General features: G+C 38.1%; 1 protein-coding gene across 10 annotated transcripts in view; it reads right to left on the minus strand.

Moving 5' to 3' along the window:
• Positions 1–773: 773 nt before the first annotated feature.
• The window catches only part of KIF21A (kinesin family member 21A), a 93,297-nt gene continuing 76,033 nt past the window's right edge, over positions 774–18,037 (minus strand). For 5 of the 10 annotated variants that reach the window (XM_074827755.1, XM_074827748.1, XM_074827751.1 and 2 more), the window contains 9 exons: positions 17,642–17,770; positions 16,044–16,082; positions 13,897–14,033; positions 11,326–11,506; positions 10,817–10,981; positions 10,011–10,128; positions 7,212–7,382; positions 4,057–4,256; positions 774–2,023 (listed from right to left, as the gene is read on the minus strand). In XM_074827755.1, coding sequence (XP_074683856.1) covers positions 1,930–2,023; positions 4,057–4,256; positions 7,212–7,382; positions 10,011–10,128; positions 10,817–10,981; positions 11,326–11,506; positions 13,897–14,033; positions 16,044–16,082; positions 17,642–17,770 — 1,234 coding nt within the window. In that variant the 3' untranslated portion in view covers positions 774–1,929. The remainder of the gene's footprint in view (positions 2,024–4,056; positions 4,257–7,211; positions 7,383–10,010; positions 10,129–10,816; positions 10,982–11,325; positions 11,507–13,896; positions 14,034–16,043; positions 16,083–17,641; positions 17,771–18,037) is intronic. The other 5 variants (XM_074827753.1, XM_074827757.1, XM_074827750.1 and 2 more) reach the window with 3 other exon arrangements.

Consider the following 18,037-nt stretch of genomic DNA (forward strand, 5'->3'; position numbering starts at 1 on the left):
CACACACACTGAAAAAACACAGCTATCCAGGGTTCCCAGATGACAGCCATGAGTGTTCAGCTCCAAAACCAGGGGTCACCAAGCTGTTGACATCATTTGTGCAGCTTGGGCTGGTGGGTGGCCTTTACCCACTGGGCCAGGTGGGACCCGGGCACACAAAGCCTCCCACGTGAGTCTTGCATGTAAATCCACTCTCCACTGGGAGTTTTGATATGGTCCCAGATCTTTTGTGTGTACATCCCTTGAGTAGTCAAAAAGCATGATAAACACTAATTGGTATTGCTGCTGTTTATTTCAACTAACCTATACATTGTTTCTTAACAATATGTATCATTACTCGTTTCTGCCAAAACTTGGAATAAATCAGTACCCTCAATCTCAAGCAGTATGCATTTTCATCTCTTTTCAAGCTGAGCTGAGAAGGAAATAATTCCTCTAAGATCAGCAAGAGGCATCAGAACTTTTCTTTGTTTGACAGACCATATGTAATAAGGTAAGAACTGTCATCTCTTAGGAAAGGAGCCATCTGCTTCATTTTAAGTCAGCACCATACTTAGTATGAGGGAATCCCATTAGGGTTTCTAAACACTATCAAAACACAGATAATGGTCAACAAGAACACAGATGTGGGCTAGCAGAACAACTTGCAGGCTATATTATTCAGCAAGCTATTCTACTGCATTGTGTAAAATTGTGCATTTTATATTTGGGGCCTTTGCAAGGGAAGTGAATTTTTTATAAGGAAGTATGATGAAAAAGGCAAAGAGAAGCAGTTCACATTCACATCTTTATTTAGGTGTTACCTACACAAGCTACAATTTACAGACTGATACTTTCTGGAAAAAAAAACACAACCAAAAAAACCTCAATATCCAAACATCGAATCTATTTAAAGTTTGCAGAATTTACAAATTAATATTCAGAGCAGTTGAGTAAATTATACATCCTCCCTCAATATCCACACTCTCAGAGCTTTAAAAGTCATACAGGCACAAGATAAGATATTGTCTTTGTACAACCATCTATTTACATAGCTTTTTCCAATACACGTGGTTCAGTTCTCAAAGTAACTGCCAAGGTTTGCAAAACAGTGTATTTAAAATACATTTAGCAGCATATAAAATTAGATAAAAAGGAAAGACATTTTGCTTTAAAAAAGAAAATGTGAGATGATAGAAACAGATCCATAAGAAAAATAGATTAAGATATATTTCCGTCATGACATTAAGAACACCTAGTCATTACAGAATATAGGCAAAACACTAATAAAACATACCAATTTATGAGCATTTGAGTTCTAGTCCTGAGCACAGAGTATACATAGCTGCACAACTTTGGTCAACAAGGATTATATGCTAAAATTAACACAAATCATATGGCATCCACTGTTAGCAGGATAGAGCTGTGTCAGATAGATGTGTCATTAACAGCTTCTTCCCATCTTTTATTCACTCCACTTTCCTGACAACAGTGTACGTGACCTTTAGAATTTTGAAACAGCCTGTCCTAATCAAATGCTTATTACTGGGACATCATCATTCCCCTGCTACCCTAAAATGCAAAACAGCTGATCATACTTGTCAGTGAAATACAGCAGAGCACTTCTGTTATATGTTTCAGGTTATAATTTTGAGATGGTCATTAGAGAAGACTGATTTCCAGTTAATTTAAACTGCAAGTGTTACATATGCACACAAACTCAGCCATAATATATAGACATATATACGTGACCACTGAGACACAAGCATGTTACGAAGAGGTTATTTTTTTCTTAAATACAGTACAAATTTTAAGGACAGCAGGTCTAGTAGAAGAGTTCACTCTTATTTGCCAGTTCATTCCAGTCATCAGTGTTTACCTAATAAGCGTGCAGCAAACTGCATAGAGTGCACCTCAAATTCATCAATATATTCCTTTATCCCCCTCATTTCAGTTACTGGCAAGATCTTCACTTGCATCTCCTGTATCTGAGATATGTCCATCTATTACATTTCGAGCTTTCCAGATCCTCACAGTCCGGTCACTGAAAAACAAAACAAAGCAGTATTAGAGCTAGGTAATTAAATTGGGGTGGGGGGCAGCAGACTGGGGGGGGACGGCTGGGGAAGCTTTCTTAAAAGCTCGGTTGTCTTATTCAGAAAGGCATTGTTGGCAAAATAAGATTAACTTAATGGATATGCAAGGGCCACCTCCAGGAGACTTTGTAATCTAAGATGTATAACATTTAAGTTTCCCTAACCTTATCACAGCACTGGCTACTACCTTTAACCATCTAGGCAAGTACAAAGATTATATGTCTAAGGAAAGTAAAATCCTACTCTGCTATTACTTAATTTTTTAAAATACAACTAATGGTAATAGGCTTAAGTAGAGAAGAGCTTCCATCATGTAACTATTTGCAACTCAGCAGACCACAGGGAAACAGGCAGTGTACTACAGAATTAGAGAGACAGACTCAATAGGACAAGACTACTTCAAGTGTGAAAAGTTGTAACAGGTTAAACCAAAGAGGGCCTGAAACGTCCTCTGTTTGCATGAGAGGTGTCGGTCTATAACAAGAAAAGGTAAAAAAAGCACAGAACCACAAGACTATACAAAGTCCTAACACTACACTCCCCCCCCCCCCCCCCCCCCCCCCCCCCCCCCCCCAAAAAAAAAGGCAAAACAAACCAAAACCCTTTGCCAGGTGCTGGAAAGCATATAACAGTGAGCTGGTGTTCAGAAGCCCAGGAGAGGGAAGCTATAATTCTGTACTTTTGGCAACAATGACTATTTACACAATTTTAAAGTATGTGTAAGTAAAGTAGCATGTGGAATGCGTTATAAAACTCTATTATCATAGTTAAAAAGTAAAATAAAGATTTAGCCTTGTTAAATAGCAATTTATCTCATGCAAGAGAAGTTATGAATTTCTCATAAAGATTGAGTTATGTGACTAGCAAACACTGATTCATGTATTCCTTATAACCCCCTCAATAAAAGCCAGGAGGCAGTAGTCAGGATAGGCTTTATCACAGCATAGAGGTTTTCTGACTTGAGCCTTCACTTCACTGTAAATTGTCAGGAATACCCTAAGTTCTGTAGACATTCACCACAATGTTACAAGTGCCAAAGGGCTGGGATCTTCTTTCACTAGTAATAAAGAATATATTTCAGGTGCATGTATGTTCTAAACTTATTAATGATCTTTAGGCAAATAGAGACATAAGCTTTGACGTCTCTACCCCTATCTATTAATGCTTATACATAAAAATTGGCCACCAAATATGGAAACTAAGCAACTTTGAAATCTTGCTTTGATTCAGAAAACCAGAAGCGTCCATGAATGGCACTAGAAGATAACATGACAGCTTTCACAGCTCTTGTGCTCAGACTATGCCACTAAGCAGGCTCTGCTGCAGTCTCCTGAACTTTCTCCAGAATGAGGCATTTTTCTTGGTCAAGTTGCCTGAGGTTTCAGGTACTCAATTTGCTTGCTTTTACTGAGGATGCAAATACTCAAACCGAGGTGTTTAAAGGACAGTAGGATGGCTTGCAAAGCTTCTGCTATACACCAGCACTTAAAAACAAACAAACAAAAACACCACCACCAAAAACCAATGGCTTTTAGAAAAATTCCCACAGGTCAGGAATCAATCCTAGCAGTAAATAGCCCAACTGTAGACACAAGCTGGTAAAGTTCTCAACTATTGCCAAATTTTCCCTGCAATCCTGTAGATCAGTAGCCTCCAAATTTTTTTGATCATGCACCCCACTACTAAAATATTTTTGAGCACCCAACCCCTATGTGTATTTATTAATCTATAAATTATATATACATGTACTACTGAAGTTCTAATATTTTCTTCCTGCGCCCCAATGGATCATGTTGTGCATCCCCTGGGCTGCATGCACCCCACTTTGGAGACTACTGGAGAAGATTATTAGCATTTAGAGGTCTCCCCATGCTTGCTGTGAAGTGTCTTACACAACTGAAGATGTCCTAACTACATTTGCATGGACAGAATTCTAGCACAAGCTCTGGAAAAGAACGATTCATGGAGAAGAAAAACTCACTCTGCTGCTGTGAATATGTGGCTGGAGTTGGTGCAGATTGCATTTATAGGGCTGTCATGTCCCTTCATCTCCGCAACGGGTGCAAAGGTATCCACATTCCAGAGCTTGAGGGTGCCTCCTCTGCAGCCACTGAGCAGAACTGGAGCGCCAGGTACCAGGCCAAGAGCACACACCCAGTCTTTGTGAGCATTAGGAACTTGCTGAAAAAGAGAAAGCAGGCAAATCTTACAGGGCTGCAAAAACTTCTAGAGGAACGAGCGCAGAAATGGAAAAATCCCAGATTCTAAGCCTGATTCCTGTCCTGTGATAGATTTGTTACACAATACTAGGTATATCCTAGCCCCATGGCTTTTCCTCCTTTACAGCAAGGAGGGTGCTATGTTCCATGACACTACTTCTATAACGCTAGTTTGCTTCTCTTTCTGAAATAGTAGTGCAAAACAAGACGAAAATCTAATATGCACAACTGACTGACATGGAACAGAAACTGATTTAGGATAATGCTAAATCTGCTATGTTCAAATGCATATTTGAACCTATGGTCTCTGTACATGTTTCAAGTCTGTCTGTAAAACAGCTATAAAACACATAAAAAGAAAATCCCAAATGCTGCTCAAAAAATACACCAGGGAGATGGAAACTGTTTCTATATTTGCCTTCCTCCTTTCTTCTTTTCCCATTACACATTATAAATTGATTTTGTGATGTAGCACTTAACAAAAATATATTAATTCTTTATTGAGGAAAAACATTAGCATTTTACTGCTAATTCAGAAAGGAAAATGCTGCACAGACCAGCTGAGAACAACATCCATTTGGTACCACCACTGGGGAAATAATAGCCCAAGCTTGCTGTCTTTTAAGGTGGCCAAGAATGGCTCTTCTCCAGTTCAGTTTGGTAGGAACTGCTTTGCTTTGCTGCCTTTCTCATATTATGGAGTTCATTCAGCTTTGTTGGATCATCTTGGTGTTTAATCTACAGTACACACTGCTGTCACAACACTGGTGGTCTGGTCCTGCAGCACTTCATGAAACTGGGAGGGGGAGTGGTTCTTATAAATCTTAATTTTGTCACAGCAGTGTTTTGTGGCTTGGGATGTATAACACCAAGTAAAGTAGATAATCTCCAAATTCTGTTGAATAGCATGTTTGTTAAGTGATTTTTATCAATTATAGAGGATCAAACTTGTTTAACACATGTATGCCAAACCAGGACCTCTGTTGAAATTTATACTTTAAAGCAGCTCAGCTCTGTTTCAGGTTTGTTTATTTTTTTTCCTTCATTTAAAACAGTCAAGTGTGCACACTAAAAGAAAGGTGCAACAACAGAAATTCTGACTGGATATGAGTGGGGGGAAATTCATACAAGAGTAGTTTAAGGAGTGCAACGGGTCACCCAGAGCAGCTGTTCAATCTGTGACCTTGGAGATTTTGAAAACTCAGCTAGGCAAGGCCTTGAGTAACCAGACCTAACTACAGAGTTGGCCTTGCTTGGACCAGCAGGCCAGCTTTGTACTGTGTGACCTCCAGTGGGCCCTTTCACCCTGAATTACCCCATGATTAGCAAAAGTAACAGCACTTTTCTTCATTCCCTAAAAAAACAGTAAATAAAAATTTATATTGTTTTGTCAAATGCTTTAGTCTCACCTCCTTGAAAAACACACATTTTATAGAAATAAAAGGAAAGAAGGAAGCATGAGGTAATTTTTATTAAGTTCTACTTGTAAAACCAAATCCAAACAGGGGAATATGAAGTATAGAAATTATGAAATGCACATATACCAAAAGGAAAATAAGAACAGGAATACAACTGGTCCACTGTTACATACTACTTCAACCCTGCCCCCATATTCTTTCTGATGTTAAAATAATTGCAACGGCAAAAATGCATATTGCATAATATTTTAATGAGCCTAAAATGCAAGAGTGAAGATGGTTCTTACAACTTTAATAAAGTCATTGTGAGAATACAAGATCTTTCTTGCTCCTGTGGTCCTCCTGTTTTTGCTAACAAGCTGCTTAGTACATTTCCCTAGACAGGCAGATATGAGGGTAGATGTCCCAATATGGCCAAGTGAAGATTTTCTGTAAGAAGCTGAATTTCTGAATCCTTATTTTAACTCTGAAGTCTTAGTAGTATCCTGAAAAAGAACTGGCACACAATTGGACAATTTTGAAAGAAGGTCAAGAAAGTTTCTATATTTATGGAATACTAAGTATGCCCAGCTAGAAATAGTCTTAAGGTGACCAGTCCATTATTCTCTGATGTCCCAAAACTTTAATATTCTATTTGTTTCCTTCATATCAGTCTGCACATTAAATGCACGTAAAAGACATGCCCCTCCTCTCTCCAAAAATTATTAAAAGATTGGTATCTAATCAAACCTTTGCAAAAACAACAGTATCTTCCTGCATTTGTTTTCCTGACTTCTATTTCTCACACAGAGATATAATTATTTAAGTTGAGACTGTCTCAACAACCTCTCATAAGACCCAAAAGAACAGACTGGCTTATAGCAAGCAGCCAAAAATCAAAGTTCTCCATGTCAAACAAATTACAATGAACTTCAAAGTTTCCCTGGATTTGAGGTCCTTTTTGGGTGTCATCCCCCCTTCCACCCTTTATGTTCTAACAGCAAACAGATTATTATGTGTGTGTTGTATACATTACATAACATATGCATTGTATAACAAGATGAATGGAGATCTAAGGAGTAAGCTTTTTAGAAAAAAGACTGGCTGGAGTGAGGTAGGTTGTAAAGCCTCTTCACAGGAAAATATTCTGCACTGATTTAAAGCACTGTTTGTCATTAATGAGTTTCCAGTCCAAAATTTACCAACTTGTCAAGTGCTGCCTTCATTCCAAAGGAAAAAAAAACCAAAACCAAACAAAACCCACATACTCAGAGCTAAGAGGGCTAACCACTTCACCAGAATTTTCTGAGACTACATACACTGAAAAGAAAAGCAACTGCATTCCTACTGTACATTAGATCAAGTACGTTATCGATTTCATTCTTAGTCAGTGCTCTGTGCCTTCCCTATTAAAAACATCAGTATCTGAATAGTCATTGTATGAGACTGAACATTTACACAGCCTGAAAACAGTTCTACAGCATGACTGTCACATTAGCCGTGTGATTATTTTCCATTACCTGAAGAAGGTCTTTTTGAGCCAAATCCCATTTCTTAATTCCATTATCTCTGGATCCACTAAAAAGGTTGTCTCCCATAATAGCAAGTGCTTCAATGCCATCATAATGAGGAGGTTCAAAATTGTGTGTAGGAGTTACACTTCCAAGAGCCCCTTCAGTCACATCGAACAACTAAAATAAATAAATAAAATATCAAATATGTTAAGCACAATGATCGGCCATCTAACTAGCTTGGAAGACACACGGCAAATAACTTCAGGGGAAAAACTTGGGAAGTCTTATTACAGGCTACTGTATCATGATGTATAGTTGACAGAATTTATCTACCGGAACCACTCCTTTCTCCTCTTCTACCTCTTGCACTGACTTCAGAGAAGACTGCAGGACGAAGTGCTACTACTTGGTTATGAAATACACAATATCTTCACAAGGAAGAGCCTATATATATACCATGTGGTGATATATAGAGAAATAAAGCTCATGAGTGAGCATGGGAAACGTGACTCACACTGGGAGAATTTAGCAACTTGGTGTAGTGGAAGGTTTCCCCGCCCATGGCAGAGGGGCTGGAACTAGATGATCTTTAAGGTCCCTTCCAACCCAAACCATTCAATGATTCTATGATGATTCTATGAGAATTGCACAGGCAGCTGCAGGAAGAGACATTAATATATTTTTCTGGACAAAGTGTTTGGCAAGGCTTACATATCATTACATGCTGATGCTTTCCATAGAATAGACACACCTCTCTCCTATGGCTGTCCTCTAAGAATGGGGTTTTAAAACTGATTCTTTAAGTGAGGCCATTTTAACAATTTAAGGCAAAATAAATCCCATCAGGTCTTTGTCCCTAGGGCAGCAGTTTAAGTAACCCTTCATTTTGCGTTGTAGTGAGCCAGAACTCACCCAGCTAGACTGAGCTGAGGAGGAACAGATGAGCTGAAACTTTTTAAACTACTACCTCTGTTTCACCAGCAAATGTCAGACTTCATCCTCCATTATTTGCTCTTCATTGACCTTTTAAAATGAATAAGCTTAGCAGTAAAAAAGGGAGAGCTTGGCAGTGTAAAAGAATACCTTAAGTGACTTAAAGGTATTTTGAAAGTTACTGCATTCAATTAACATGCATGAGTTCCAGTTGTAACAAAAAAGTTCAAGGATACACCAGAAGAATTAGGCACTTGGACAGAGGTTACTAATATTCTTGGCTCAGTATACAAAAGAGTAGTTTCCTGTGGCAGGGGAAAGCAGTACCTGTGACCAGACCTGCTACCCACAGTGGACCTGCCCATGTGCAGAAGCACTGAGAATTCCCGAACTGCCACACTGACCATGGACATACAGAACATTTGTACTATCCTAAGTGGCTTGACAATTCTGGAGGCAGTCACCTTGCAGAACAGCCACTACTCTGCAGCACACGCACATGGCCAAAATACCCCTGCATATTCTAGTGGTGTAAGTCAAGAAGCAGATAGCCTCATAAAGATTTACATAGCCTGCCCACAGCAAGGGAGCACACAGCAATGGCAGATGAACTTCTCTGACTGTTGACAGCTATGTTTCTCCAAATGCCCTTCTACGTCCTTGCTTGTCACGAGTTGGTAGGATGACAAACTTGCATTACATGATCACATTCTGTTGTCCCCACTGAGGTTCTGCACTCATTACTGTGCCAGGATGGTAGCTCCTAACTAACCCAATATTCTGAACTGTGCAGAGAAGTAATTATTAGAGTGCCTCTCTCTGTGACCCTGCTGCCTAAGAATCCTCTGGTCTCTAACTATAGGGATTGCTGATAGGATTCAAATCCACAGGCCAAACCATCAAGCTATGCACCCACCTCCCAGGCTGTCTTCCGAGGCTGCTCCAGTGCACAGCCAAGCATCCAAGAATTGCAGTTAAAAGAAGAAAGCCTAGCTCAATGAGAAAGCTCACTTGGGTTCTGGCTCCTGCTCCACTCCTAGATGTGTTTATACACTTTTTCCAGTGTGTGAGAAGTATAAGGCCAGAATGAAGGGTACCCCTCATAACAAGCTAGTGTATCTTGCTCATTCTCTCTTTGGCCTCATGAATCACATGTTCTCTGCAGTGTGAGGGTCAGCTTTATGGGGAAGATGATGTATAGTTCATATAATCTGGTGGTTTGGGTACAGTCCTGAAAAATGGGAGGCTTCCCAAAAAAAGAAAAGGGAAAAAAACACAACCGCCCTTCCCAACAAACAGATTCCCTATCCTCACAATGCCAAGAAGTGAACACAACTCAGAGCAAACTGTGTGCTAATGAATACACCAAATAGACTGGGCACCTTGGCTGAGATGTGCTGACCTCTCTTCTTCCCACTTCAGAACTCAGGTAACACTTAAGCAAGGACCTGGGCTAGACCCCAGACTCTCTTCTGTGGGGAGCACACAGAGTGTCTCTGCTGAAGCAATTAGGTCTACACTCCAAAACAGAGGCACTGACTTAAGATATTCTCAAGAGCTAAATGTTACGTAAGAGTAGGTGTTATGAATACTTCTCCAAGACTTCATATGCCTAATGTCCACCTTACTGGAGATTAAGAAAAAGTTTAATTACAGACAACCATCCATCTGTGTTCCATCATGAAATAAAAATAGCACTGAAGCAATAAGCGTTTATTAAGACTGAACATTATTCATGATCTATAACTGATGAAATAATTTCCAACTTGGCTATCACATTTCAGATATGGAGATGTGAGTCGTTTCTGCTGAAGCCTGCATCCTATGCTGAGGTAAAGAGTTAAAATAAAGAAGTAAATACTAATGGCTTACCTTTATATAATGATCCTTTGAACCAGTGACAATAAGATCTTGTCCATGACAAATTCGATCTACAGTAAGGCACATAACAGGACCCTGGTGACCAGTTAGCTTTCCTGTAGACTGAAATCTTCAAGAGTAAGAGAAGAAATGAGGATTTGTTATTTTTGCATATATCCAATACAGTCTATAGGAGAGTTTGTGCCAGAATGGATCTTTTTATTTTTCCCTATGTCTTCACTATTCATCCTCTGGTTTACATATGCTCTATTACTCATATCCATCAGTAAATGTTAAATCTATGTTAAATGTAAACAAAAGTCTATATTTATGTAAAATGAGAATTAAAAATATTAAAAGTAAAGATAAATCAGACCCCTCAAAATATTCTCTGTATTTTGAACGCGCTTTTTGTGCAGGGTCTGTTTGGAAAAGTGCTATTATAGTGTGGCTATCACAGTCTTATATTGTATTATATTACATCAATTGGCTTTCATCATCTCATCAACAATTACTAGTCAGGATTCATGTATCTGTCACTTTACAAGAGTCTGTTTTGTAGCGCCTGTCTTAAACAAAACCTTGTGTTTTTCCAGGCATTTTTACTGAAACAATTCACCATAACCTTAACACATGAGGAAATCATGAGCACCTCCATTATCTCAGTAACTACCACATCAGGGATTATTTGATCCATATCTTGACCATGTTTTGCCCAGGTTATGGACATTACTATAAACAGGAAACACTTCACTGACTTTGTTTCATATGCATATGCAACCACCTAAAGACCATTCTCTTCTGCTGGCGTTCAGTACCTTTTCAGGTCCCACATCCTCACTGAGTTTCCAGCAGCTGCGTAGAGGAATGTGCCAGTTGGATTTAGTGCAATCTGATTGATCTGGTTCTCTCCAGCTGGGATAGTGACTGTTCTGTTAGTACTTCCTGAACACACATCACCAGGCATCGCTTGGCCCGAAGACCTGAGTACAGGGAGGAAGGACAAAAAAAAAAACCCAAAAAAACCCCAAACCCTACATTACATTCTCCCTGCTTTTCATATGGCTAAAAAACAAACCAATTCACCCAAGCAAAAAGGCTATAAGCGAATTATGAATACTGAACATTTGATAAAACACTGCAGGCATGAATGCAAATTGTTTTGTGTTTCCATACACAACCAGTACCCCATACTGACTTAGTCTGAACAAGTAAAGAAAGCTTCCAGCCCCAGAAAACATTAATTACAGTGTGCTGCACTACTGAATCGAATATAATAAAATTTATCTAAAATTAAGACTTGGCATTTGAGGTTTAGCATACTTACGTCAATGTCCGAATGCACTTAGCAGAATCTCTGATGTCCCACACCTTGATATAGGAGGTTGAGACTGTGAAGACCAGGCTAGTGTAGTTGCAATATTTTATAGAAACAACATTATTTGGATGACCCCCTAGAGACATAATCTCTTGTCCAGTTACCAGATTCCAGACTTTACAGGTACGATCTATATAAAGACAAACAAAAAGGGGAAAAGAATAATAAAAAAACTAAACAGAAAAAACTCACATTTTTCCAAAACTCAGTAATTTAAAAAAAAAGTACATGCATTCATTTGCACACATACAAATCCCTCCATTCAGGTAAGCACTGCAGAAAAACAACTAAATTAAACAGGTCTTAAAGAATATACATGGGCATCATCTACCATCATCAAAACTAAGCAAGGCTCATCATTAAATGTTGTGTGTTCAAGGTGTGCATATTAGCTCCCATAGCATTTTAAAAGGATAAAATTCCATCTTAAGGAAAGTAAAGATACAGACAGTTTAGAGGCTGTAAAGTCTGGATAATGACAGATCAAGAGAAGAACCCAGTTTTTAATTCAAGAATTCTTCATCAAGAGCGTAGTTCAGGAGGGGCTGACTGCCACAATGAAACTACAAAGGTGAGAAGTGATCCAAACTATTTGGTGCTTTAGGAGAATCAGAATCCCAGTGTAAGTGCTTTAATCACAGTTTTCATTCAGTACCAAAAGAATTTAAATAGTGTGACCTTTTTTTGACTAAAATCCCAAACACATACAAGTTTTCAAGAATTTTGCAACACAAATAGAAAGCACAAGAAACTTTCCTTGATGTATCATGTCTGTATCACTCCATGTATTTTAGAAGTACATTTTTACTGGGACAAGTAGTGGGAGGATGAAGAGAAAGCTTCATGTGTAGACAGTAGTTATAATAGCCTGAAGAAAGTAAGTATACCAAGAACTGTCAGCCACTTTAAAATACCAACTATTAAGATCAAAGCCTAATATCCACAGTGTGCCTGAAAGTTTATTGGCATTCCTGAATTGGCACTGGCTATTAGTGTTATGTGATGTCAGTGAGCTGAGACTTTCTGCTTCAACAAAAATTTCCAAAAGATTTAGCCTTATTTAATTAAACAACTGTCTACACTCTTGAGTAGAAATGTACTTTGCAAACTTCTTCCCTCCAAAAAAATATACAGGAAAAATTCTTCCTTAAGTATGGGAAGCTAGCATATGACAAGAAAGAGCAAATATTTACAACATCTGCAAACACTCATGTTAAAAACAGAACAAAACAAACCCAAAAAACCCCAACCATTTAGAATATAAATCTAGATGTAAAATTAAAAAAATTTATAAAGTTTTTTTCCCCCACAGAGCCACTGAATTAAAAATCTCAATACAAATCAACTAAGCAACATTTACAGAAACTAAATATATGTCCTTTTTTGCATTTGTATACACTTTGACAAATGCTGAAATGTTGGCTTAAAATTTTTAAGACTAAGAGTGTGTCTTGGTATTTTTAACAGCCAGCTGGTAGAATAGCCACAAAAACCATACCTAAACATTAGCAGTGGAATACCTGCATCTGATGGGGTAACCTCTATATTAATGTAGGGATAAAAAGGATGCCCTAAAGTTTCAGAGTTTATTCATTATGTGAACTAGTGAAAAGCAGAGTCTCCCTGTCAGTAGGTGTTAACACCTTCCCAGCCACAACTCTAGTTTACCTTAGCTTTGATACTTCAACACAAAAATTAAAAATTCACATATTATCACAAGGAATCTGCCACAGTTTCAGCTGCACAACTACAAGTATAGCAAGTCCTTTCCCATAAGTACCTTATACAAAAAGGCCCAGAGAAAAAGAAGAACATGCAAAAATCACTTTTTGAACAATATTAAAAAGGGTATTCATGAAAAATAACCATTGAGGTCTGGTTATGTTATCTTCAAGCCAAACTGAGTGATTACAATGGAAAGTCACCAAAGACAGGAGGAAAATATTTTCTTCCAAAACATTGTTTCTCCCAGCTTGAAGAGTTCATAGACTGGCTGTACCACCCAGTAAGGAATTTAGTGACTACTGAAAATCTAGCCTCTTCCACAACAGCCATACAATTCTGAAGCTCACAAGGGGCAGGCAACAGGGGGAAGCAGAAAATGTCCGTAGCTCCACTCAAAGAATCAACTATGGCATGAAGATTCTGTTCAAACTCTGTAGGTAGCACAGCCAGAGATGTGCCTAATTCCCACCTCTACCACTAGTCTGAGGCTATTACTTTGCATTGCACATCATGTGTGCACATTACCAGGTTTGGTTTCATCATATCACTCAACAAATGTTAGTGTTATTCTTGATAAGTTACTTTTTCTACTACAAATAAACAGCCAAATATTACTCACTGGAATTAAAAACCTATAGATAATTACTGCAAATCCTTCTTCAGCTTATGTTGCAAAATGGATCCTCACAATCTCCCACTGTGTTTACAGCATTAAGCATAAACTGAGAATTTCACAATACCCCAGTTGTCAAAGTAGCCTCTGTAGGCAGCACAGATGCATGGAGCTTGCCCAACCTTTAGATCCAGTGAAGAGAAGGTCATCAGTTGCATCCACACAAAGCACAGCCTTGGTATGTCCTTCAGCTGTATAGATACACTGAAGTGGGGATGATCGGATGCATTTTGAAGCAGGGAATGGGTTAATTATCCCCCTAAAGAAAAGAAGAGAATGTGAGTTGGGCATAGTAATAGACACAGATAAAATTAATTTACTTAAATGTAGGGAAAAAAGTTACTCTACTTTTCTGTGAGGGCAGAACAGCTGAATGCCTTTCATAAATTATGTGAGGATTTTCACTATTTAGCTTTAACAAATGTCAACTCTGGATTATCAGATAAAGGAAATCACATACAAAACCATCCAAATGAAAAAAGACAAGATGTTGAATGTTGGGTACATGGGAAAGTCTGTGCAATGCTTAAAGAACCAGGGTGCTTAAAGCTCCTGGATGCCTAGGACCAGCCTTAAGACTGCAGATTCCATAAAGACATGTTAATCTAAATAGCATGTCTGAAAAATGGAGCAAATGTAATGTACACTGCCAGTTACAAACTCAGCAAGCATTTCACAACAACTGCTTTCTACGGGCAGGCTTGGAAAACTGCCTGAGGAAGGTTTCTGCTGCACCCCATACCCAACACCACACTTGTACTCGTATGGCTAAAAGGGAGTATGGTTGGAGTACAGATATCCCAGAGGAATCTTCCTGGGGATTTGTAGCTAGTTCTGCAGTGGTGCCAAAAGACTGTAACTCAGCCTGAAAAAAAATCACAGTTTGTCACCAAATAAAAATTATTTAGCAGTCTAAAATCCCATGCATACAACTGCACACACACATGGACCCCACTGATTTATGTGCAGAAAAGCCTCAAAGTAATGCCCACAAACATGCAACACAAGGCTGTGACCTGATCAACTTGCAGTTAAGATTCATTGTCATGCTCTTCTGGGGATTACACACATAATTGTGAGAAAAGTAACTAAGCCATAGCCCTATCTCACAGAAAAAAAAAAAAAAAAAAAGTGTCAGATGCTTTAGGAAAATGTAAAAATTCCATAATATTGCCAAGAAGCTTGCTACAGGAAGGAAAAAGTTCTTCCTGATACTATCATTGTGACAATTAGCTGAATTATCTAGTACAGTTTTAGAAATTATTATTTTACACATTTTTACTGCTCAGGACATCTTCCTTCATGTAATTCACGACTTCTCCACAATACTTTTATAGATTTTACTAATATTAATATTGCCTTAAATTGTTTGACATTAACTTCCTCATTTTGAAAAGGCATTCACCTTTCAATCTGCACCCTTTTATGTTTTCAAGAATACAGGAATAATTTATTAGTATTATTAACTTAGGTCTCTATGCTTTTGTCTTCTAACACCACACAAAACTAATCTGGTTTTCTCTGTAGTATTCTCCAGTGGATCATGCTGCCTCTAGACTGAGTTATTCCTAATGCTGTTCTCATCCACTCAATTCCCTTGACAAGCCATGTAAAATACATGTCCTGGAGCTATTTATCTATGTATGTGCAGTGCTCTGAAATCTACAGACAAAAAATATGACTCCTACAATGGCCAGACAAAGCCACCATCACATTATTATTAGCCCTTTCACTGACCTTCTCTTGATAAACTAATTTTTCACTGAGCAGCAAAATCCTAAAGCACAGCTTAGGAGCATGAGTGCGAACATTTCTTTCATCTCTTAAGCCACTGTGCGTTCTGTCAGAAAGACATTATAAAAAACCTACTCATTTTTATTTACACTGGGATTTAGTTTTTAGTAACCAAAGCATATAACTGAACAAGAAAAACAACGAGAAAAGTATTTAAAACCTAAGAAAATATCCACTCCTCTTTTTTTAAAGAAAACAAAGAGAGAAAGAATATGTCTAAGGAAAGGTTTACACCATACTTCATTTAAAAAGAAAAAACCTGACATGCTCAACAACAATAAAAAACACCCTAAAAAAGAGAGGGAGAGACATGCTTGACCAAAATTTCAGGTTTTTAAACTTCTGGCAAAAGCAAAAAGACTGTATACAATGCACAAGTATCAGGAAAATTCATGCAGCAAAATGAAATTTCCTAAGAACTGGAATAACTTCAGCGAGAGATGCCAAGAAAACAGAAAAGAGAAAGAGAGAGTACCTGTGTACCTCCGACAGAGAGGAATCACTTTCATCAGACCTACAATCAACAGTGGTGGAATTGTGAGGAGAAAGAATATAGGTATCAGCAAATTAAAGCCTCCGTATGAGAAGAACAAACAACAGCATGGCCAATTCAGAAAAGCAATGCAAATCCACATACAATATGCAGCATTGCTCAGGGTATACCTTAAATTGGTAATAACGGGGGGTGGGGGTGTGAGAGGAATAATAATCTTAAAATAGCACTCTCAACAAGTAAGTTACACTGGTAGACTGTCTCAGCCCAAGAAGCTGAGTAATACCAGCTGAGCCATTTCCCCAACATTTTCTTAAAGAAGTAAAAGCAACAAAGTAAAAGAAGAGGGATGCATAATTTAACCTCTGTAACATAGTGCTTGTTGAAAATGTCAAAAGGAAAAAAAAATTTCTGAACATTAATGCTTGTTAAGTGTAGAAGAAACATGTAAAATGTTAAGCATAAAAATATAAATATTAAATGTATTGATAGCCCACCAAAAAAAGAACAGCAATTTGCAAACGATCCTAAGTTCAAAATCCTTCACCTCTCATTTACAAAAATGTTTCAAAATAAAAACCAAGAAAACACACAAGAAAAATCCACCCCCCAGACATGAACATTTACAGTATGCCTTAAGATGTCCTTCATTTTCAACTCAAATCAAACAGATTCAGCAGTTTCAATTTGACTTCAAAGACAGTCCAGCGAAAATGAAAAGGGTTAGTGGGAGTTAGCAATAAGATAAAGGTAACATAGCTAAGATAAAGAAGTTACAAGCATAGCTAAACTACTGAAAGCCTTGCAAGCTACTGCTTGGTATGTGGTGACTCTGTAGACCACTGAAAAAAAAATAAAGTTTTACAAAAAAATATTAGTGTAAACAGACAAGAGCTGTTTCTTGTCTTGCTACAGCCAAAACTAAAGGTTTATTCTAAGTTTGCGTTGCAGTTCATAAGCGTTGCATGGCACTAGTACCAGTACTGAAACCTGCAAAGATTTTGCTCAAGTCCACTGCAATTTAGAGTAAGGTTCCTAACAGATGCCTAACACGAGAGGAAACGGAGCTCTACTTCTTCTAAACAAGGTATGAATATCATCTGCTCCTCCAGATCACCTCCTAAAGTCAGTCTGTTCAATAATTTGGATAATCTCTAAACAACTGTGTTCTAGCCATTTCAGCATCCCATTCTGTTGTGACAGCACTCGGAGAAATGCTGGAGTAACCGAACAACTGTCAAAAGCACTATTTCCTAAATTGTCAGCTAAATCCTACTTTCAAGTGTAAACATGCAAACAAATACACATTCATCTAAAAATTCTACTGTTCTTTTCTATTTTGTGTTTAAAACTACACATAGCCTAGAAAACAGGAAACAAGGTTCAGCAGGAAATTGCTTTTCTTGAATTTTTACAATGGTTCCATGAAAGTTTAAAATATTTTATTTGAAAACTACAAGAAAACACGAGAAATGTCTCCTCTTGTCTTGCAGGAGAAGGGGAAAATATCTAACAGATACTACACTGATAACTTGAGCACATTTCCTGGTTGGGGGCTGAGGCTTCCCTCTGTGACTTACTTATCCCGCTGAACTGCTGTGTTTCCCTGAGAAACAGTAAGACGACTAAAAACATTCATTTCATTACGGGGCCGGCTTGGTGGGGAAGTAGGAGGTGACAGACTAGCCTCTGGGGCTCCAGAATCTGAGCTACAAGAAAAAAAGAACATCTTCTTTAACAGGTTATGAATGGTTAGAGAAGTTAAATGCAACATGCCTCAAATGTTAGATGCTCTTTTCCTAAGCGAATAAATAAAATTATAATGCTAGCTACAGCTGTTTCCCAGAGAAGGTAACAAACTTAAGACTACAAACTGCTGCAGAGTGCAAGGTAGCATATAAACTTTGAACGTTGTGCCAACAGTGAAAGCTCCAAGCAGAAAACACACATATGTAAAATGAAGAAATTCTTATAAA

The sequence above is a fragment of the Strix aluco genome, chromosome 5 (assembly GCF_031877795.1).
Source record: "Strix aluco isolate bStrAlu1 chromosome 5, bStrAlu1.hap1, whole genome shotgun sequence".
NCBI classification, from domain to species: domain Eukaryota; kingdom Metazoa; phylum Chordata; class Aves; order Strigiformes; family Strigidae; genus Strix; species Strix aluco.